Here is a 24,716-nt window from a genome sequence, read left to right as displayed (position 1 = left end):
TCACTCAGGTTTCCTACACGATTATTAACTCTAAATGTGCAGATTTTGCAATGACAGTAAGAAAGCTCCCTAAGGTGGCCACATCTGACAGCCCTCACTCTTGTGCTGTCAAGCGTTGCGTACATTATTGTTGTGAAAACCAACATTTGTCAATGAAAGTGACAGGGGGACTATGAGGGGTTCTTTTGTTTGTTATATTTTGAAAATAATAGCTTCTAATGTGAACATTGACAATCCAAAAAACAGTTCTTATTTCGCCATTTTTGTCGGTGTCAGATTATTTATGACATAATGGTGATGAGTGCTGGAGGGCCCCCTAGTTAACATGTGCCTTGAGCCCCAACAGACTCAGGAATCACCACTGACAACAGTTAGATTTGAGACAACACCCTGTCATAAAATTAAAACAATTGACATGTGAGTTCATTGTTGACATATAAAAAGAAATGTCTTAGTTAATCTACTTAACATTGGCACAAAAGACCCGGCAACCAACATTTTCTAGATAGGTTACATAAGAAAAACTGAATCCCCTCCAGGCCTATCTCCATAGCAACTAAAAACACACACTTGAAGGTCTGGGAAATTCCCTAAAAGTGGACATTATTGTTAAACTCTCTTAAAGCTTGTACATTTGATATATATATATATATATATATATTAATAGCTGTAAAGTGAAGCCACACTCAAGTGTTGAATGTGTTCTTAGGCTACTGTTAGGTTTCAGACACTTTTTGTCTGTCTTGGATTCATTTGAAAGGTGAGCCATTGATTAGCCTGCATTAAATATTTGTTGAGAAGTCGCCATAAGCTCCGATATTGGACTGTATTGTAGGCATTTTGTAGCCCATGTACCATAGACTGAAAAAGATGTTTCATTTAGACCCCAGGGTGCTGTTTGAATAGGTGGAGAAGGTGCGCTACCTTCAGCCTGTGTTGGTACAAAGTCCACCAGCAGGCCGCGCCACTGGAAGTGAAGTTGCTCTTCCTCTCTCTCACCAATTCGGTTTTATCACGGTTCTGACGTCACTAACCTGCAATTGAACGAATGAACTAACGAACAACCGAGCACCTACTGGAGTAACCGGGAGGCAGAAGTGTTGCAGAGCGAGTCCCCGCCGCCCGCCCCGGAGGAGCCGCCGTGTGTCCGCCGTGCAAGGAAGCAAACGATGCGAGCGCTGCTCACCTCCGCCCAGTAACACTTCCTATCGACTATTGGAAAGACGAGACCCGTTACCGTGATTTACAGACAGGAAAACAAGGAGAGGTTCTGGAGGACTGACGGCCAGCCGGACGGACAGACCACCACTGAGACCACGTTTGACAAAGCAGCAATTGCGGTGGCTACATTGAGTTGTTTCTACCCTGTGGATCAAAGCGAGTGGATCCGTACATTTAAATGCTGTAACGGTGCCGAGTCCCCGGTTTGAGAGCGAGAGAGAGAGGGAGCTGCCCAGAGAGAGAAAAGAAAGACTGAGGGATCACAGAGGGATCGAAAGCACAGCACAGGAAAAAAAAAGGAGGAAATTAACCAAGAAAGAAGAAGAGGATTTGCAAGCAGCCTTGTTGCCAAGCCCACGTTTCTTTGAAATCAGCTTTTATTGCCTTTTCTGTCGTGGATCCCGGTGTCGGTAACGCTTTCAAGCTGTGTTCTCTAACCATGGGATGTACTCTGAGTGCAGAGGAGAGGGCGGCTCTGGACCGGAGCAAAGCCATCGAGAAAAACCTGAAGGAGGACGGTCTCACTGCGGCCAAAGATGTGAAACTGCTGCTGCTCGGTAAGACACGACGGCCGAGTGCCCCCACACATCGGCCTGTAGAGCCAGAGCCGAGAAACGAGAGGCTTAGAGGGGGATGCAAGGTGTGGTGTCGGGGGTGGCTGCTTGTTAACAGATCATTAACTGTGAGGGCAGTGGTGGAAATAGTTAGAAAAAGAGAACACGGCATCAAGTAGGCTACAACTAATAAGGTAACAATCTGACAAAAAAAAAAAAAAAAAAACACATTTGGGAAAATTCTAGCATAATGGTTTGATTGATGTTTCCATCTGCTATTACAGGATTTGATCCATTAAAGATATTGCAGGTGGTAATTTAGTCTGCAGAATCAGTTAGTTAAAGGTGGGAACTACATCACAGATAACTGCAGATGGGTGCCATGGAAAAAATGGCAGTATGCAGCAATGGAGGGCCAAGCACAGGCAGTGTTGCCTCATAGATTTAGACTGGAAGATGGATTCATTTTACTTGTGCGAGAAAGTTATGATTAAAAGTATTTGACTTAGATAGAGGATGGAGGAAGAGAATGGACGGATTGAGGAAGAAAGGGTGCAGCCACTCACTCCATCTTTTTGTCTCCACCCCATCTTGACGCTGCCTTTATTCAGTTATGGGTTTTTAAAAGGGTTGATTCTCCCCTTTCTTTCTCTCCCACCCCCATCCTCTGTCTCACTCTGTCTATATCTCGTTCTTTCTTGCTCTCTCTCTCTCTCTCTCTCTCTCTCTCCCTCCCTTACACACACACACACACACACACACACACACACACACACACACACACACACACACCCTGTTTACATTGTCTTCTTGTCTCTTGTCCCTTAGGGGCTGGAGAGTCAGGGAAAAGCACCATCGTCAAACAGATGAAGTAAGTCTCTAATAAGCACGGTCTAATAACTCTATAGTGTGTATGTGTGTCTCTGTCTCACTCTTTCCTTCTGGTCATTTCACACACATCACACACACACACACACTAACTTATATATTATAAACCTGATCTGACCGTACAGTTATAGCTCATCACTTTGATTTTGTCAGGTTTTTTGTCTTGAAAAAGCCAGACTGGCGACCCTATAGTAGCCCTGACTTTAACCCGAGCTGGCCCTGTCAAACATCCGCCCAAGCGTTATTCTTTCAACCTACTTCAAACATCAGATGATGCTGTGTGTGTGTGGGTGGACACGATCAAATTGGGTGTGTTGAAAAAGATGATGCAGGTGCGGTGTTTTACTGTATTGCTTTGCATGCAGAGTTTTTTTTAAAAAGCGTTGCAGTGCCATGTTTTTGTTGCTATGTTTGACTACGTTTAGGTTTTAGGTGCGGCCTTGTACCCTTACATAGGAAGAGACAAATAAGAATCTGTGAGCTTCCACCTGTGTTAACATCAAGCTGACATTACATGTCAGTTGTATTTACACATTACTGTATGAAGCAGTAAGGGGTTTGGAGCACTTCTTGGTATCTCTACTGTAAGAGATGAAGGCCTTAGGGCAGGATAAGAAGGCCTCTGGTCTTTGTTTACGCTCTTCTGTTAGTGATTCTGTGAGGAGCAGAGGTATCCATCCTGCAAAGCTGGCCTTTTTAATGTAAAATAAACTGTTTTAATCAAAACATTTGGGATTAGCCCGTGTCGACCGCCGGGATCGTCATTTTCCACCTACATTTACAAAGTCAACAGTGTATGATTATTTCAACATATAGAGACGACAACTCACTCCATAACCCAGCAGGAAGCCTTAATGAACAAATCCTCCTGTTGGGTTTCAAATGTCACTGAATTCTATTTGATACAGCCGAACCAATCATCCTTTCATTGATCTGTTGAATGGCAAAAAAAAAAAAAAAAAAAAAAACCGAGCCACGATGCTGATAAAAAGTGATCTGAACATTTTCTCTTATAAAACAACGTCAAGCAGCTTTTAAAAGTGAGGACTCTGTGTTTCTCTTTGATATCATTTGAAACTGGCCATGCATGAAATTAACTGTTTTTCGACTGTTTTAGCCTGTACTACCTTTAGACCATGACGCCTGCCGGTTTTGGGAGTCTGTGAAGGCTACTCACTAACCTGTAGTTATAAAGCCCTGATGAAAAGCCTCTTCTGTAGGGACTAAATGTGTAGCTGCTGTATTTAGCAGTCATTTCACAGACTTAATTAAAGATATCCTCCCCTCCATGTTAACGTTATAATGTCCTTATAATACCCCTATAGGGACTCATCTGTGCTGCATACTGCAGCGTTTCTTGCAACCGTATCAGACTTTAATAGAGTATCATATTTACTAGATTACCACAACATTCCTGTATTATATCTACAGGATTTGCAACAGTTGTTAAGGTCAGCTGCACATCAGTTGTAAATCAACAGCATACTTAAGCCCTCCCGCCGTTTCCTGTCATTTCATCTGTAATCCTGTCAGGACAGATGTTTTTTCCCCTCAGTCTCCTCTGCTGTGTCATGTTACAGACGGTGGGTGTGTTTCAGCTGATAATAGGCTTTGGTTGTGGTAGCACAGTGACACATGACATAAGGACATGATTCAGTGGATTTAGATGAGTCTTTTTTTTTTTTCCTCCGCTGTGATTGGTCATTTCCACAGCACAGCATGCTCTCCACTCTGAGTGACCACTGCTCCCAGGGGGTTCATTTAATTAATATAGCGGGCTGTAACCTTTCAATAATAACTGAAGTCGTTGAAGCAGCCATTGAACTGGTAAGTCACTCGTTTATGTGACGTGAAATGATGCAAATGGATGTTACGAAATGTGTTGGCCTGCATGTGTAAGGCAGGCTGATATTCCTGATATTACAGTAATATGTTCTTGCAGATTTTCCCTATGTGGTACAAAGGATAGATGGGGAACCATTTCATGAATTATAAACACTATTTCTTGAGGAATAGAGACACTTTCCTTTGGCAGGATTTTTGGGCTGCTTGATTTCATTTATTCCAGCCCTGCCTCCTCCGTCTTTCTGTTGTCTCATTACAGTCTACATGCTATTCTTGTTTATGCTTATTCATGACAAGATGAAAGTGCTTCTGGCAGACAATACTGACTTTTAATTTTTTATAAATAAATCAAACATTTGGATTTGAAACTCTGAATGCTTCACTGAATGACAAGCAGTGTGTTTCTTCCTGATAAGTGCTACTGGACTCCATTTAGTGTGGCCCAACATGAAATCCTCAAAGGGAGTTTTTACAGGAGTCATCTCTCTCTTTCTTAAAATATATCTTCCAAACTGAAATAGCTCACCTTGTGACCTTTTGAAACAATATTAGTATTATTATGGAGCTGAATATTTTCTTAAAATACCCAAGAAAATTCACCAGGAGCGAGCGTGTAAAGGGTTGTGATGTTTGTGACCCATGCTCACTACCATTGTGATCTCCTGCCACGTGAGGAAACTGCCTCATTAGGTTTTCTTTTTCTTCAGTGTTCTTCTCCGCTCTTCTGTTCACACTGTGAATGTGTCAAAGTACAAAATGGTCATCATAACCTTAGAATCTGTTGCTTTGTCTGCCGTTTCTGTGCTGTTCTTTTTACGCCATGTTTGCTGAGCGCTCCCCTCTCCCGTCCATTAGTGACGGTCCCCTGCTGTCGAGTGAATGCGAGCAAGCAACTCAGGAAGATTTCAAGGGCAGTGTGTCTCAAAGTTTTCAGTTGTGCATTTGTGAAAATGGCTGTACTGATTTTTGTTGCTGTTGCCGATGTCTTTTTTGTTGTTGTTGTTTTTTTTATTACAAAATCAGAATTGAAAGCTTCTTTAGAAGAGATGGACAGCGCCCTGCTAGGAAAGTTTTAATTTTCCTGTTGAGAGCTACTCTGCTATTTCCTAAACCGCATCAGAGAAGAGGAAAGCCCTTTTCTTTAACAGTGCTTTGAACATCTGGGCCGTGCTCGAGTGACCACTTGTGTGTGTGTGTGTGTGTGTGTGTGTGTGTGTGTGTGTGTGTGTGTGTGTGTGTGTGTGTGTGTGTGTGTGTGTGTGTGTGTGTGTGTGTGTGTGTGTGTGTGTGTGTGTGTGTGTGTGTGTGTGTGTGTGTGTGTGTGTGTGTGTGTGTGTGTGTGTGTGTGTGTGTGTGTGTGTGTGTGTGTAATTGTCTGTTTGTGTGTCTTAATGGGCTTTCTTCAGAGGGACAGAGATGAATGGATTAGAGTCAGATTTGATGGTGTGTCTATTGAGCATTAGTGCGTGTGTGTGTGTGTGTGTGTGTGTGTGTGTCACAGTTGTTTGTGATCTCAGTCAGTGGAATTAAAGAGTGTGTTATCAGTGTGTCTGATACAGTGGAAAAACCCTGCGTGCAAACCACGCAGACTGTTCGGGCTGTTTCTTTAAAGAACAAGTTTTGAAAAGTGACTCTGTTCTCAAGAACTTTCCTTTGATAATATCATTATACTGTACAACTCACAACAAAGTCTGATAACCAATGTGTGTAGGGAGCATAGGTACGCTTCATCTGTGAGCCTGGCTGAATTTCTTGTTGCTCGATTTGGCATTCTACGAAGCTAAAGAGTTAGCGTTAGCGTTAGCACTTAGCACAGTGTTCAGAAAAATAGCTTTTTTCGAGATGGATGAAGGCATGTGATCCAGATGTTGTAAAACCAATGAGTTCTTATTTGAATAATTACTACAATAATTAATAATATAATAAATGTAATTCAAAATAGTGATGAGGATTTAGTGTGATTTGGATTTCCGGTGCAGAACACCGATATTAAACTCATAAAAGGAGTGTCACCACTTCACGATATCCACTCATTCTGCACGTTACCTTTCATGGGTATTTTATGTTCCTAATAAAATCAGATATCGTCATGCAACATGATTGCAGATTGATGTGCAGCGATTATCATCATTATGGTTGGTCGAGCGCTTCGTATCGTTCCATGACCCTGATCCCTAACTGAGAGTGTGTAACGTTAGGAGAAGTCAGTCATTACTGAGTTCTAATATTCTTTCTAGCACAGAGATATAATAACACATGAAAGACTGGACTGTTTCTATGTTTTCAGAAATATGTTCATGACTCTCTTTCAGTGAGCGTGATACTTTGGCCAGGAACCTCAGGGACTTGTTCATGTGTCAACAACATATCTTTATCTTGTGCGTAGAGCTTTGTGTGAGTTGGTGTGACACCATCTGTTTATGGCGCCTGTGTGTGTATGTGTGTGTGTGTGTGTGTGTGTGTGTGTGTGTGTGTGTTTAGAGATGTGCAAAGGTCCTCTCGCTGCCCAGCTGGCAAACTGACCTCACCAGCAGTGCTCAGTGTGCGAGAAAACCCATTTAAAGTTTCATTATTTTCAAATAATTGAAGATAAACTAAAGAAACTGCTGCCTGGAACAGCTGCTGAGAAAAGTGAGGGGAGGGGATTTAAAAGTTCTGCCACAGCCGTGGTTGGTTGTGATGCAGCCCCCTCCCCTTTGTAGTCCTCCTCATTATGTGTAGGACTGGACTTCAAGAGGCAGACTGGAGTCTTCTTTCAAGTCTTGGTATTGAAGTTATGGGGGAAAAACTCAGAGTTGGTACACGGATGGTTTCTTTGAAAAGTGAATAGACATACTTTACTTTGCAATGATAAAGTTTCTGGATTATTCTTATCTGAGAAACATCCAGTTGGTCATTTGAGCCCATTCTCTTCTTTCTAATTCATTTTTTTAATAATCTCTTGAAGGAGTGCTTTGAAAACCAAACCATGACATGTTATAGGTGCACTCTCGATTAGAGCCCAGAGGCTTCAAACTAATAATAGGAAGGGCTGTGTTAACTCATGAAGGTGTGATGCATGATGGGACATTCAGACTCCAGTGTTTTCTTGGTGCTTGGAGGGGAACATGTTCAGAAAGTAGCCATCATTAAAGAGGTCTCCATTGATTTGAAGAAGGAGAACTGATTGTGATTCTTTCTGTAACATCACTTAAAAGTCTAACATCCTTTGTTTCTTCATGTTGTTTTTCTTTCAGTCATTAACAGGATACAATTCACAGAAACACAACTAACGTTGAACCAAAGTATAATAAGCTTTTTACAGGGGCCAATATCTGCAGGACTGTGCACGCGACTAATACTTTGGCTTCACCTTAATGGAGCGGATGTGTCATCCATCTTTAATCCAGTCACACAGGCCGTTTGATGACTGACCTGTTCTGACTTTTTTACTGGAAAAAAAAAGATTTCACAGCTGATTCAAAGTAATGCTTGGTAATCTTTAACTTTGACTTTATTTGAGATGAAACTACTTTCCCTGAGATGACTGTTTCTGTGTTTCAGATGAAAAACAAACAAAGTGACCGAACCGGATTTCTTTATCATTGTTTTATATTTAGAGAGCTGTAGAAATATTTCAGTTAAACTACAACAATCGTATCAAACACTCAGTGGATGTGTGTGGAATATAAAGAGCCTCTCATTCTTGTCGTTCACTTTTTCTTGGTCTCTGGCTTTTCTCTTTTACAAAGTATGTTTGTTAGTGCCACACTGACATGATCGGGGGCGACTGGCCGAAGGGAGAACAAACGCTGTCAGTCCCTCACGGCTGCACTGCTTCCCACAGGCTTTTCCCACCGTGTGTGTGTGTGTGTGTGTGTGTGGCTTCCCTAGAATAGAAGATAATTAGGTTTAAGCCTCAAAGAGGAGAATAAAAAGGGGGAAGGGGGGTAAGATGGAGGAAAAAAAGTTGGTGGAGTTTTGTGCAGGAAGACACGCAGAGAGGGGGTTGTAGATGGAGGGAAACAGAGAGGGAGTTTTAATGAAGCAAAATAAAGCCCAAGTGTATATAAAAAAAACCTGACAGGAGCAGTCTGCTGGTTTGGGAAGAAAGAGTGGAGATGAAGAGAGAGGTGCGACTAATAAAGCAAGAGGAGAAGAGAAGGGGGGGGGGGGGGGAGAAGGACAGAGACAGCCAGCAGAAGCAGCCAGGGAGGAGGGGAGGAAAGATTCAATTGAAGTGGAAGTGTGAAAAGAAACAAGAGAGGAGGGTAAAAGGAGGACGAGTGTGAATGAGACTGGGGAGGTATGAGGAAGGAAGCGAAGCCATTTTGAGCAAGAGAGGAGAGAAATCGACAAGTGCAGGAACATATTTTCTCACTTATTAAGCACACCAGAAGAAGTGATAGAAGAGAGGGAAGGACGGGGTGCAAAGAGCACTCCCCTTCTGGACTCTGCTCTCTTTGATAATTATTATCCTCCTTGTACTTGGATGGTGAGACACAAGGAGAGAAAAAAGAGAATAGAGAAAAAGAGGGACAGAGGGAGGGGGTGAGAGAGACTCGTGTTGGCACCAACTCAACTCTTGCATGAAGAGACACTCTGTAACTGGTCACCGAAAGCAATCCGTCAGCCAGATAGTCATCCTTCATTGGTTAAATATAGCCTTGGGTGTGCTTATAAGCGTAATGATTTGATTGGCTGCCCGAGTGAGCTGTGAAAAAACAGCGAGGGAACGTCTCATGATAGCCGTGTTTGTGTGCACGCATGTGCTGCCCAGCACTTCCGAGAAACCTTTGATAACAGTATGTGTCGCATTTGAATCCTATTTGCATCTTGTAAAATGGCAGCTGGAAAACCATATAAGCCACACACGCACACACCCGCACACACACACACACGATCTAGCGAAATTGAAAAAGCTTTAATTGTTCTTCTTTCTTAGTGTATTCTTTTGAACTTAAAGGGGAAATATTAAGAAAGTCTGAACACTGAACATTTTATTTGGGTAACCATGAGTGTCTGTCAATCCACACAATTTAAAATAAATCCATCCAGTCGTTTGTTTGTGGTGTGCTTAAGTCTTACCACACAGAGAAAAATGCTCCTTTTCAACATTCATCAGTTTGTGACATCACAAGTTGGATTCTCCCCTCTCCACATATTGGTTCCACCTCCAGCCTAGAGCAAAACTTTTGCACAGATCTGCCATTTTAATTCTCACTACAGAGGAGTGATGTCTAGTGGGAAAAGGAGTGATGTCGGGGGGGGGGGGGGGGGGGGTCAATGCATTTAAAGAGACACGCACACCAAAACGTAGCGTTCTGAGAGAGCTGGTTTACACGGGGTCACAAACCTCCCCTGGTCCTTGATTCATGTTGTGGACCAAAGCACAGCACAGATGTTTTATTTAGACCACAGGGGACTGTTTGAAAAGGTGAAAAAAGGGTATAATATGTCCCCTTTAACTTTTGTGGTATTCCCAAGTTTACATAACCACTTTAATTTTTGAAGATCTCAGCCTATTGCAGCTCAAACCAACAGTTCCAACATCAGAACCATTTCCTGTAGTTCTTTGTTTCGTGTTATGAAATGTCATCTCGGACACTGAAAGATTTCAACACCATCGCAACATTCAGGGTTATTGTTGAAATCGAGGCGGCGATCTTGGACTGAAAGCCTCCACACAGACCATTGCGTATAAAACGAGTGCTCTTTACACTCTGCAGGCCAGAGTTTGTGATCCTTATGTTAGTACAGTGCTGCATAAGTAATTAATGCTACAGCATTTTTTTGTTTCTGTGGTTAAGTTTTGTTTATAACTTCAAATCAACCAGAAGTTCAGTTTTGTACCATGTCATGTTTTTTTCAAATTGAAACAGAAATAAAAAAGCTTTGCATAGGAAAATACAAAATAAAAGCAAAACAAAGAACAGTCTGCTGAGGAAACAACGTAACCCTTTACTTTACCTGGGTTATGTACAAAAGCCAATAGATGAGTAGCATGATATGTTTTTGACATAAAGAATAAAAGAAGTCCGTAAAATGATTCATTATTGTGATCTCACTTTTGATCAAATTCATCTAAATCCCCATTTTGGCTAAAATCGTGTAGCCCTAGATTTATAGGCACGGTTTTTCAGTCATCACCTTCAAATGTTAAAGCTGAAAGTGATGAGTTCTTAAACCCTGCAACCTCTGACATGCACTTGTATTTCTCAAGTCAAAAGACACAAGTCAATGGTTGTTGATATAGACTTGGACTTGTTGCGATTTTCTACAAGGAAACATACATTTCAGTTTCCTCATGATTCATGCCGCTCTGATCTACCTAGAAAGCTAGTGAGGCATTGAGCTATGTTGGTGCCGGTCAAAAAAGCCCAATAACTGTTTTTGTTGTTTAATTTATTGATTTGGTCACTACAAAGCCAAACAGCATTATTGATTCAAGACCAAAGGTCGGGCGTACACTGTACTATTGTAAAAATGTCATCTCACTGTTCGCATGAATCATTTACCATCCACAACCAAAGCTCATGTGCTCACACCAACACAGTCCAATGAGTGCTCACACTGTTCGCAATGATTCAGGGCGGAGCATGGTCTCTACAAAACTCCAACTGACAGACACAAGCTAACTAGCAAGCTAAACCATTACAAATATGTCCTGGCAGCTGGGGGTCCTCAGTTATTTCCTGCCCACATATCTCTTGTTCATATTTTACATGAGGAGGGGGGAAGAGAAGACACAGACATGCAGATAGTGTTTTCAGACTTCATCCGACCAGTCAGGGAGATTTTTCCATCAATGGCCAGTCTTTACAGTGTGAACAACACGTACTGGAGGTGAAATTTGGCCTTAATTCATCACGGTCATTCTGTTCAAAAATCAGGTCAGAATTGAATCATAAAGTCTTGCTCGCCCTTACAAATGAGAAAGTATATACTATTGCCATTTACTTTGAAATATCACAGTTAAAATGACATGGCTCGAGAAGTCAAATGTCGTCTGCTATGATCTTCCTGTTTGGGCATTTATGCATTTCCACCAATCTGTGTTATGATTGCACTGGTTACTTGTTATCAGCAAACAGTGTATTTGAATAAGAATCAGACAGAAGAATTGAATGAATCCTTCAGCCGTCGCATTCCTTCTTTGATGATATTTATAACAAGGCCATGAGTCAGAGAGAACTGCTTTTCTCATGTGTCTCATGTAAAGAGAAAAGGGGCCTATTTGCTGATTGCTATCCGTTCAGCTGATCCTCATGAGATTTTAAGTGGAGAGCTGCATCACTCCCTAAAAATTTCCCTGCTGCTGGCCTGTCCAATGTTACTCCTTTTGTTAGGTCTCAACATCAACGTCAGTGTCACAGATGCAACATGGTGGAGACAAGTTATTCCCCCTCTGATAGGAGCATGATAAGAGATAATATGAGTCGGTTATAGAGTGTAAATGTTGTGACGGAACAGCACCGAGTGTGTGTCTGTGTGTGTGTGAGATGCTTGTGCTGTTCATGTTTTGCCTTGCAGGTTTCCACATAATGCAATTTAAAGTCACACACTGGGACACCAGTGTTACACTGCGGTGGGTAAAATGTAAAGTTCTAAATGTATATAATTATGGCAGAGCTTTTTGTTTGCACGGAGGTGGAATCTTAGTGCGAAACAGGCAACATTTTCTCAGGTGTGGAGCAACACTATCAGCTAACCCAACACAGACCATTAATCTTCCAGCATGTGTTCTGATAGGAGTCAAGGAACAAAACACAGCGCAAATGTGTTTGTCTGTTTCTTTGCTCTTTTCTCTCCTTGTTTCCTCTTTCTGCTAGAATATTCACAATTTGAAAAGCTGCTTTTGCTCTAAGTCGTGTCTGCTCTCTCACTCTTTTGTCTGCACAGTTTCTGAGCCCAGGTCAAAATGAGTGTGTGTGGTCCACGCGCTAATCAGGGCTTCTTATTAAAAACAATGGCCTTTTGTGGAAGGAAGGTGTGTGTGTGTGTGTGTGTGTGTGTGTGTGTGTGTGTGTGTGTGTGTGTGTGTGTGTGTGTGTGTGTGTGTGTGTGTGTGTGTGTGTGTGTGTGTGTGTGTGTGTGTGTGTGTGTGTGTGTGTGTGTGTGTGTGTGTGTGTGTGTGTGTGTGTGTGTGTGTGTGTGTGTGTGTGTGTGTGTGTGTGTGTGTGTGTGTGTGTGTGTGTGTGTGTGTGTGTGTGTGTGTGTGCTCTTACACACAACTGAGCTTTTTTTTTGGTTTGTGTGTATGCGTTGATGTAGCTGTGAGTGTTTTTTTTTTGTGTCTGGGCATTTGGCAGATTTGATGTCAGTTCAGTGCACTGTGAGACAAAAGAGTCTTGTTACAGTGGCTACACTCAGCTGATATAAAGTCAGCTGATGGTGACTGTGACTGGGTTTGAAGCTGAGAGAGAGTACTAATGAATGACTGTTTGTATTTTTGTGTTTTATTATATAAAACACAATGATTCCTTATAACAAAGTTAGGACTTCTCTTTTATTTTAAAGAGGGCAGATTATCCCCATATCCATTTTTTCAAACAGTCCCCTGTGGTCTCAATGAAGTGCTGTGCTGTGGTCTAAATTTAACATGAATCCAGCAGCAGAGGAGGTTTGTGACCCATGTAGAAACCAGCTCTCTCAGAACGCACCGTTTTGGTGTGTGTCTCTTTAAATACAATGAGCCTTCCCTGAGTTTTCCCACTAGACATCACACCTCTGTAGTGAGAATAAAAATGGCAGACCTGCGCAAAAGTTTTGCTCGAGTCTGGAGGTGGAGTCCATGGGTGGAGAAACCAGTGAAGGCGAGGGGATTTCATTTTACCAGAATCCCACTGTGATGTCACAAGTTGAGAACATTTTGAACATTTTCCTCTGTGTTGTAACACTTAAATGCAGAGTGGGTTGAGAGATAGTCCATTTATTTTTATGGATTTTTCATAATATGTCCCCTTTAAAGTTATTTTTGAGGCCTTTTTGTCTTAGTTGGATTGGATAGCTAAGGAGAGACTGGGGGTATAACAGACATCAAAGTACAGAGGCTGTATTCAAAACCACGTACCCTCACTTCTACCCAACGCCCGAATGTTCGAGCTTCGCTTCTATGACAGATTCTTTCAATACTTTGGCTTTTTATATGATTGCTCTGTGTAGCAGTTATGTCTATAGCTGCTGATGCTCCTTAGTAAACAGCATAATATGTTCATCATATGTGAAATTAAGCATCGTATTATCAGCAACAACACATCAAAGTACAGTCTCCAGTCTGGGACAACTCAGAGGCAGCTTTCATGCAGAAACTGAATATGACACAGCTGTTGCAAACATGTTTTTTTGTTTGTTTTTTTTAAACCATTTAATAGTTAAGTCTCTCTGGCATTGATTATTTTTTCTTTTGGAACATAATGCACTTGACTGCATGGTGGTGCAAACGCTGTTGCCTCAAAGTGAGATGATTCCTGGTTCGAATCCCAAATGGACAGGAGTCTCTGTGTGTGGAGTTTCTTCCCACAATTTTAATAGATGCTCATTCAGTCGATTGGTGACTCTAAAATTGCCCATAGGTGTGAGTGTGGCTGTCTCTACACTGCTTTTCAGCCCTGTGATTGGCTAGTTAAACAGTCCAGTTTGTACCCCCCCTCTAGCCCAATGGCAGCTGGGATCGTCTCCAGCTCCCCAGGACCCTGAACTGGAAAAGTAGATAATGGATGGATGTTGCACTCATAAAATACAATCTGTTTCATAAAAGACAAAATGTGTTTGTTCCATCAAACAAATTGAACGATAACATAAACCACTGTATTCTCACTGCTGGGCTTTCTGCCAGTCTGCAGCCATGCAAAGCTGTCCTGGTGCTTGTGCTAATGCTAGCATATCAACATGCTTACAAATCCCTAATTTTGTAGTTGTAACGGGACGTGTCTGTCGCTGTGGCCGCTACGATGATTCGCCATGACAGACACGAAATCATTGGGGGGGAGTAGCAGACAGAACTCCCATGATTCCTTGCCAGCCTTGACGTCATCTTTTCTTATTGTTTTAATTGAGAGCCTCCTGTCAGTCTATTTTAACTCCATTTAAACAAATATAATAATGCAGAATCATTTTCCTTTCCGAGTTGCCTCAAAACAAAGGAAAACAATCTTTTGGCTTGTATTTTGGAAGGTCGTAGTTTTTGTTTCCACACACTATCTGGGCCTCACCTGGTTTGAAACCATCAATGTTAGTAAGCAATATTGACAGGGGAAGATAACGGAGCTGGATAATTACATTTGAACCTTTAACCTCATTAAATCTGTGTCCCATCCTCTCTGTCTCCCTCCCTGTCTTACTTAAGTTCATCAAGTGATCAATGACTCAAATCGCCCTTTAAAGAGCACATATTGACTCAAACAACTGTACCACTTCCTGTTACTGAATTGGAAACTCACCTTTATAGGTCAAACATTTTTAACATTGTTTTTTCCATGCCCTTTTTTTAATAGCAGAATGTAATCTCCTCTACTTCTCTGGTTTAGAACTCGATGGTCAGACTCGAAGAGACCATAGGCCCCCATCTGGCCTGTATTTAATTCAAAGCATGCTAAAAGGTTGATATATTGACACATCTGTAATTTGGGGGCAGCAGTAGCTCAGTCTGTAGGACTTGGGAAACGCACATTTCCAGTTGCTGATCAAAATGTGGGAGCTGGTATGGTAGCTGAAGAAGTGCCCGGCCACCTCCCTAGTACTGCCGAGGTGCCCTTTAGCAAGTAACTGAAACCCCACCATCTGTGGTGCTGTGTTTCAGGCGTGTGTGTGAGGATCATGTCTCTCAATAAGAGAGTGTAAACAAGAATTTTAAATAAAAAGTCTGTAGAAAACACACCAACAAAACTGATAATCTATGCTTGGAGATGGGATGGGCAGTTCAGGCAGAAATATGGATGGACGTGATCCTCGGTCAAGGAAACATTTCTAAATACGATGGAGCCTATAATAAATACTGAACCTCTAAATCCCTGTGCAGAGTCTCAGTGAAAAGAATGCAGCGTTGAAGTAGAGACATGCAGACCCACTTACCAAAACAAGACGACATTAAAATGTATAGAGAAATATTTGTTAAATATAAATATAAATATTTGTTTAGAAATATTTGTTTCTATTCTTGGCTGACTTTTGAAGAAACGTCTCGCAATACATCAGCATTTCAGTGTGTATGGCGTCTTTGTTCAACTCTCACCCCGGCCGCTGTCATGCAGGTATCAGATGGTGGCTGCATGTGACAACAATCAGTAGCTTCATGTTGGTCATGTAACAGTCTGCTGCGGTCTGCTGCTGTAAATGTACACTATTACTGAGCGCTGTGTTCAGTCCTAAAACCGCTTTCTAAAAGCACGTGCCTGCCGGTTTGTCTGACTAACACAACATGTGCTGTGCACGGACACACAAACCTCAGTGAAAGGAAAGCTGAGTGTTTGTGTGCTACATCTTCAACAATGTCATAGCCTGTGAAATAAGTTGTTTTTCTATTACAGCCTGCTGTTCTCAGATTATAATGAATAAACTGCTTATTATTATTTATAGCACAGTGAAAAATAGAGGATGTGATTCGCATAGAAGCATTTTGATTTGCAGAGTTTTGTAGAGTCATGTCAAGCTGAGTAGTGGGAACTAAGAAAGTTCTTTTATTTTGGTTGAACTGAAAAATGGATCCGATCCATAATAAAACATGTGAATCGATAAGAAGCGAGGTATTTGTGATCTGTAACACCTCGAGTAATTAAAACGTGTCAAAATGGTTTGCAGAGTGTTGCTAACTGCTAGCTCGACGCTAGCACTGCCAGCTCTCCTTGCAGGTTAATGTGCATATACCTGCACTGGTTACACGTTGCTCTTATCTTGAGGTGACATGCCAGTTTATATTTTTGGTAACAATGTCAAATTGAGATAATTCATCAAACACATCCACAGTTATTGCACAAGTGAGCCAATATTAGTGTAACCATATTGAGCTTAGAAAATGACTGTATATGGCTTCAAAGCTCAGCTGCCACATTACCATTGTGAGGTACTCAAACAGAGCACACGTTTGAATGTAACTTAACTATTTTAACATTTATTACAAAATCATAAAGTAATGTCTAAAGGAGGTGCCTACGTTTTGAAGCTTTTTGCATTAAGACTGATGCTGCTGTATCTGGTGCAGAAGAAATGTACGGAAAAGTCTCACAAGCAATGACTGAGTCACACGGCCTCAGTGCTGGGTGTGACTCTGCGCAGCTGTTGTAACCAAACTGTTAATTAGGCAACGGTTATTATGACACTGCACTCTGCAACTGTCATCCTGCGCTTTGCAAGGTGAGCACCTGTGTGAACATAGTGTGTGTGGGTGTGCGTGTGCAGGTTTTCGTGTGTGTCTGTGTATCTTGCACATGTTTCCCTGTAGAAATCAACCATGGGGGAGGGAGAAAGGGTATACCTGTGCTGTGATTGTTTAATTAATAGTTAATTGCAAATGGAAAAGGGTAAGATAATTAGAAATGATGCAAAGATGGCAGTGAGTGTGAGCATGTTACAGCGGAGAAGTTTGATGTGGGGTTGAGAGTGCGCAGAGAGTGAGTGATAGAGACATGGGAGCATGCATCAAAGAGGACTTGGCAGAGGACAGAGATAGATAGAGATAACATGTGACAGTGAAACGGAGAGATAATGGCAGACAGACAGGGTCCAAAATTAGCACCTGCCACTCGCCAAATGTGGCTAAAATTTCAATTTGGCGAGTAAAATAAATGATGCCAGGCGCTATTGGCGGGTTGTCTGATCAGTACAAAACATACAGTGAGTTATTGACATTTTGATTTGACCATGACTGTCATAGTGTTGAGCTTCTCTGACTGACCCCTGCTGTCAACCGTAGGCTCAGTAACGCCTCCTTTGTATAGCAACTCTCCACTCACTCATCTGTTACCGAAGCGGGAAATATTGGAAGCTTGTCGGTGGCGGTCGCCATGCTGGAAAAAGCTGTGTTAACCATCTGTCTTTTCTATGTCCGTCAACTGACAGACTGAGAACTGGATTTGAAGCAAGTTTTAAGCAAGCGGCAACTTCCTGTCTTGAGAAATGAAGCCACTGTGGAAATACAAAATCCTGCAGTTCATCGAGAGTGGCTCCAGGAACGGCAGGAGTCACATGCACAGCACATCCAATAAAGCCCTCGTTTATGTTTACAGCCTGCTACACAATATGAAATAGGTGTGAGTCGTTACTGTCATCAGGGGCACACACTGTACGGAGATGATTGTTTTATTAAACGGCTCCATTTTGATTTCATGAATGACATGCGGTAATGATAGTTATGTACATAGCTGACTGATGATTGACAGGTGGGCGCAATGCAAAGTTGTCATTAGGCTTAAACCCCGCCTCAGCTCCAGCTCTCAGCCTGTCATTGACTGGAAGTTATGCTGAGGCAGGACTTCCATCATGGCCGCTGCCGCCCAGAGACATGCTTGTTAGGTTGATAGGTGACTCGAGATCACCTGTAGGTGTGCATGTGAGTGTGTCTGTCTTTCTATACGTCAGCCCTGTGATTGACTGATAAACAATCCAGGGTCCTGCTCAGGTCCAATGGCAGCTGGGACCGCAAGCCGACAGGGGGAAAAAAAGGGTGTAGATACAGTAATGGACAGATGAATATTTACTATGATTCAACTATAATGAATGCTTCATTTTAAATTCAAAATGCTCTGTTGATTTAAAGTACTAACTCTGGCTTGGGGCTTCTATCTTTTCACATTATACATCATAACTTTTCAGTTTAAAATGTTTAAAAATCCACCAGCCATTAAAAAGTAAAGATTAAGTGTGAAGTGAAATCATCTTGAATCCTGAATCCATAATACAAAAGTATTATCCTCTAAATGATACTGTTTTTTTTTTTTTTATGCGGTTCTAAAGTAAACATATAAAGTCTCTTTCTTCCACTGGTTTTTAATGACTCTGTCGAAGTTGCCAGTGAAACATATTTTAGCTGCCTAAAACTTTTGCCTTACTTTGTCAGATTGTAGACCAAAGCGTTAGTTGTAGAGCCTGCAGACAGATATAATGAGGTCTTCCCAGATGTTCTACTGAACTGTAATTATTCTGCTCTCCTGTCTGCCTGGGTTAATACGCTTGTGCACGCAGATCCTAACATCCCTGCTGAAGTAGTGTGAAGCAGAATGTGTCCCCGGGCACGAGAACTCTCCATCAGCACATGACCCAAACCTGGAGCCAGGCCTGCTCTCGTCAGCAGGGGATACACTGTTCCACTCATTAATGGATCAAGGAGACAGAACTCCTGAAGCTCCTTTGAGGATGTTGAAATGCATTTGCTTCACTCATTATTCTGACCTTCACTATAAGACAGAAGAAGGGACATTAAGAAACATTAAGTTAAATAGTCCCAGTCGCGAGAGATTGGACTGATTCCTCTGCCTGGCTGAAAACATGGTGACAGGGCCAGGACGGGGAGATGTGTGTGTGTGTGTGTGTGTGTGTGTGTGTGTGTGTGTGAGTGAGACAATATGTGCTCAGGATGCTGCTGCTTGACCTCAAGGTGCGAAGGCGAGTGAGTGAAGCCAAATGGCCGAGCAGCTGATGCCTCTGCTTCACTGTGTGTGTGTGTGTGTGTGTGTGTGTGTGTGTGTGTGTGTGTGTGTGTGTGTGTGTGTGTGTGTGTGTGTGTGTGTGTGTGTGTGTGTGTGTGTGTGTGTGTGTGTGTGTGTGTGTGTGTGTGTGTGTGTGTGTGTGTGTGTGTGTGTGTGTGTGTGTGTGTGTGTGTGTGTGTGTGTGTGTGTGTGTCAGTGTCAGTTGAGGTCGGTGTTGGGATTCTTGCGCCTTTTGGTTATTTATAGCTTCTGTTTTCGATAATATTCCCCCCTCTTCGTTCACTCCATGTCTCATACCATCGCTATCACCTGTCACGTTCTCATCCTCACTTTATTCTTCACTCTTCACACTTGCTTTAACACTCCTCTGGACAACACTCGCTAACACACACACACACACACACACACACACACCCTGTAACTTAATGTGTCCGGAAGGAGTTGACAGGACTTGGTCTGTGTGCACTTTGTCACAGCTAAGAGCTCCGTCGGCAGGGACCACAAAGTGAGTGGATGGCACACTAATGTGATAAAGAACCAATCAGCAGTGTTTTTTTGAAGTGTGTGTGTGTGTGTGCGTATGATGTGCTGGTGCGTGTGCTCGCGTTCAAAGATAAAGGCCTAATTGCACAGTGTGGCTTGTTGGCTTTGTGTTTGTGTGTGTTCACATGAGTAGGTGTGAGGATAAAAATATGACTGTGGGGGATAATGGGAGACAGAAAGGAGAGAGGCAGGCATGTTGTGATTGATATGATTTCAGTGTGTGTGTGTGTGTGTGTGTGTGTGTGTGTGTGTGTGTGTGTGTAGAGTCTTACATTGACTCTCTTTCACTGTCTCGATTTTAAACTACGGTAGTTTATTTTGCCGATGTCAGCCATGATAACTTCTGTGTTATTGTGTGTTGTGATTCATTTACAGGCATCAGATTTAAAACAATGAAAAGGCTTCAGCGTCTGTCTGTTGGGAGCCGCGATGTCACACTCACACTCTCAGTTGTGCTAATTTCCAAATGTCACTCCCTTTTTAAATATCATTTAGTTGTTAAGAGCACACACACTTTGCTGACACACTTTCTTTATAAAATGTCACAACACACCTGACCCTGAGGCGAGGTTCTGAAGGTGGCAGTAATGAGCCCCAGGTCCCGCTTGGTGATGTTTCCAGGGATTAAAGTTTTCCGTCTACATAAACAAAAATTCGCATAGACTGGTGTGATGGGCTGCCGAAATTCGCAAGCATTCCTTATGCGCGGTGTGTCGTAAGCAGCATTAGTGATGTGTCGGTCGCCAACGTAACGTCGGCTCTTTGAAGTGAACGACAGGAGCCGGCTCGTCATCGGGAGCCAGATGGGAGCCGATTAGTTTTTTTCTTGTCTTTTTTCTGTTAAAGCCGGATATCATTGGTGAAGATGTGCAGTTGCGTCTGTGTCCACACTGAGCAGGGGGGGGGGGGAGGCATCGTCAATCAAGTTATCATCTGTTGCAGCAAGAAAGACAGGGGATGATCAGGCTAAGAGGAGAGGATAACTTTTTGAACTTGATGTTTTAGAAAGAGCTGAGAGAATGAGAAACAGTGAATGAGCCTTTAGATGCAACAGATAGACAATAAAGATGTAAATGTAGCCTGGGCTGAAAAATGAAAGGACATGAATCAGAATATTTGAAGTTCATGTTCAAGGCTGAACATCATTTTATAATATTATTTGGATGTTTGGATGGATAAGTAAAACTGTGACTAAACATGGCATTACAATTGTAGTAATCATGACTCAGTATACTGAGGCTTTTCATTTTAAACATTTAACAGAGGATGAGACAGGAGGAGAGGAGAGAGAAAGAGCAGGAGAAGGAACCAGTGAGATGAATGTGGAGTCAGGTCCAGGAAGCCCATTATCAGCCCAGGACCCAGATACATACAAAGACCAGGACCCAGTTACATACAAAGACCAGGACCCAGTTACATACAAAGACCAGGACCCAGTTACATACAAAGACCAGGACCCAGTTACATACAAAGACCAGGACCCAGCTACATACAAAGACCAGGACCCAGTTACATACAAAGACCAGAGTCTCTCTATATCACTCAGTCAAGTCCAAGTAAGGACAACCACTCTTCAGAAACAGTTTCTGAGTGGAGTGGTTGTGGTTGTCCTTACTTGATTCGGTTGAGCTGACCAATCAGGTTGGCTGGTTTAATTTGAATAAGGCTTCTGCTGCTGAGAATGCGCTGCAGCTGATTTCCCTCCACTGTGCATCCTGTAAAGGCAGCAGCATTACTGAGCACACAACGTCTTAATGAACCTTTCCATCTTCTGGGATGGTCAGGTGTAGCTCGACAGCTGAGGCAGTCAGAGGGTGTGATTGATAAAATACATCATCAGCATTGACTGCAAAGTTATAATAGTCACTCATCAATCATTCAATAAAAAATATATACAGCACCCAATCACAGCTGCACTTGTTCATGCCCTCCGGCCTGCACTCACACATAACGTCAAGACGCTACACATGCATGGCTTTATGTGACCGTGAAGGCGGCTTCATTACAGGACAGGCAGATCGATATGAAGACGGCATCGTGCTTAAATGGGATCATAAGATAAGTTCTGGGTTATGTTGTGTCTCTTTCTGTCTTTACCATCTCCTGTTAGCATCAAGTAATCCAGTAAATTAGCAAACCGCTATAATCTGGTATGAAGCATCGATGTCAGTTTTGTCCCTGACAACTAAATTAATAAATTAAACTCAACCTTCAAGGGCCGTGTGTTTGAGCACCACTGATACATATCATGTAAGATGATTATTGATAGTTAATTCGCTTTTGTTGTTTCATTTAACATCTGCTGATTGACTCCAAAAAAAGGCGGCCACCTAATAATATCATGTTGAGGTTAAATCGTCCATACGTGGGACTCTCTGTCCATCTGTCGCTCGGTGTGAAACTAAACTATGTTTCAGGTCACTGTGCACATTGTGCCAAAGCCATGGGAAATTACACACGTACTGTATACACACACACACACACACACACACACACACACACACACACACACACACACTTCTCTGCTGACAGAAGGGCTTGGAGAGAGGGTAATGAGAAAAGGTCCTCATGCATGAAAGCTCACGTCAGCAGGCCAACCATTACCCCCCCCACACACACACACACACACACACACACACACAGACACACACACATGCACAACACACACACGCACACATGCATGACACACTACAAGACACAAATCCTGATCAACCACACGTAAAACCTACAAGACACTTCAGTCTGTGCTCTAACTTCTTGGTTGGTATTGATTGAGGAAACAAGCATCACCTTCTTTGTAGACATCTTCCACTTATTGCTTTATTTGGGTTCCTGAGAACAAGTCCTCGATTCTCCTCTGTGTTTCTTGGAAAGATGCAAACTAAGAATGATTTATGAAGGAGGGTCGGCTTTGGAGGTAAGAAGAACAGAGAAAGAAAGTAAACAAAAACAGAGGACCAAAGAGTTATTGATTATTTTCTGCAGTTTCTATTCTCAGTCGGTGGATGTGCACAACACACAGAGAAGAGTTAACCTTTTATTTACTGAACTGTGATATAGATCTGAGCTTTGGCGTTCTGTGTGAAAGTCACCGATGTCAACAGAAGCCTGGTGTTTTTATATAGAACTGGCAGGCTGCCTGATTGATCTGAAATTTAACACTGACCTGGACCGTGCCGTCCTCGAGACCACAAACACACACACACACACACACACACACACACACACACACACACACACACGTCACTCAAGCCTAAAGACACAGTACAGAAATAGATAACTAAGAGTGAGTTCCGTTGAAGGAAATGTGATCCACTGGATTTGAAATGGAAGAAAATAAAAATGATGCATTTCCACTTAACTATATAGTGATGTGCAGAGAAGAAATCGAAGTTGACTCTAGCCGCCAATACTGCGGTGGCATCTCTCTTCAACAGCTGCAGGTGGAGTAGGAGCTTTTCCTAAACAACATTACTTTTCCTTGCACAACAACATAAAGGACTTGGAGAGGAACTCGTAGTTTTTGACAGAAGAACGTTCACTTTGTGTCCATCACACACTGAGTGAGAGCGGACACTGTACACACATTCATGCAGAGGAGCAGGGCCTTCTTCAGAGGTGTATCTCTGAGCCATGTGATGCTGTTTGATTGTCCAGCAGCAGGCGATTGATGCAGTGATCTCGTGTATGGCGTGACATCTGTTAGCGAGCACAATCAGGTCAGAGCTGCATGTAATGGTGACGTAGCAGTAGCAACAACAATAAAAAGCAAACGTGTTCCACGATGCAGCTAACACGTGATGATGAAATGCAGCAGTTGATTGATTCGGCTAACGAGCTTGTGGAACAACGTTCATCGTAGCATTATGTACAACGATATTCATATTAAGAGCTGCTGATGAACTAACCTTCATCAGCCTTCCACTTTTATCTGTGACAGTGAATAGATGAGTATTTGGTGCTTGTTTTGGCCATTAAGGTTCTGTCCGTCCGTCCGTCCGTCCGTCCGTCCGTCCGTCTGTCTGTCTGTCTGTCTGTCCGTCCGTCCGTCCGTCCGTCTGTCTGTCTGTCTGTCTGTCTGTCTGTCCGTCCGTCCGTCCGTCCGTCCGTCTGTCTGTCTGACATTTAAAGCAGCAGGATGGGCTGCTTGTTGCACTGTGTGCCTAAATGTCAGCTTAGCCTACTGGTTATGTTTGCTCGGCCTCCGCCCACTCTCTCTCTCTCACTCTCTCTGTCCTTTGTATTTTTGGTGTAACCCTTCTCAATCACCCGTTTTTCTCTCTGACCTTTCAACCTCCTCTCTCTTTAACTCATCTAACAATTCTCATATATACTGATGACACATTCTGATCGAACACAGCCACTGTTCTTGGTACCCATTTGACTTTAAATCAACCTTTCTTTTTTCCCCGGTACTCTAAACATTAATAATGAATTATGGAGGGGACAAAAGAAACTTTGAAAACAACTTTATTTAAACTTTTCTTGTTTTTATTCTTCTATCCTTTCAAGTTCTTACTGATAGATTTGATGCAGTTGATGTTCAGTCATTTTCTTTCTGTGTCCAAGCACCAAATCAAGGACAAACTTCTTTGCCACCTGGACTAACGTGTGTGTTCTTTGTGTGTTAAGGATCATCCACGAGGACGGTTTCTCTGGTGACGACGTAAAGCAGTACAAGCCTGTGGTTTACAGCAACACCATCCAGTCTCTGGCGGCCATCGTGCGCGCAATGGACACACTCGGCTTGGAGTACGGCGACAAAGAACGGAAGGTCAGCACTCAACCTCGATGCCCACACACACACACACACACACACACACACACACACACACACACGTCACAAAATGTATCATATGTAATAACATACAGTCACACAGATACTTAAAGGGGAAGGCCAGAAGTTTGTTTTAAAGCTCCAAAACTGTTCACTGAATAAGGCTAAATGAAGATGTCAACGCGAACCACTGAGCTAACGCTCAAAATGCTGAGCCTCCGGTTTTGAATGTCACAAGTAGCCACCGGATGAACGCCATCTGAACTG

At 42.6% G+C, this 24,716-nt stretch overlaps 1 protein-coding gene across 1 annotated transcript in view; it reads left to right on the top strand.

Moving 5' to 3' along the window:
• The first annotated feature begins 945 nt into the window (after window positions 1–945).
• LOC306825090 (guanine nucleotide-binding protein G(o) subunit alpha-like) overlaps window positions 946–24,716 on the top strand; it is an 86,190-nt gene continuing 62,419 nt past the window's right edge. Inside the window, exons 1-3 of the mRNA XM_079345614.1 lie at window positions 946–1,778; window positions 2,604–2,646; window positions 24,305–24,446. Coding sequence (XP_079201740.1) covers window positions 1,661–1,778; window positions 2,604–2,646; window positions 24,305–24,446 — 303 coding nt within the window. The 5' untranslated portion in view covers window positions 946–1,660. The remainder of the gene's footprint in view (window positions 1,779–2,603; window positions 2,647–24,304; window positions 24,447–24,716) is intronic.

This window comes from Symphodus melops (genome assembly GCF_947650265.1).
Source record: "Symphodus melops genome assembly, chromosome: 6".
NCBI classification, from domain to species: Eukaryota; Metazoa; Chordata; class Actinopteri; order Labriformes; family Labridae; genus Symphodus; species Symphodus melops.
Note: the sequence above shows the minus strand (reverse complement) of the source record. Positions and strands in the feature narration are given on the sequence as shown.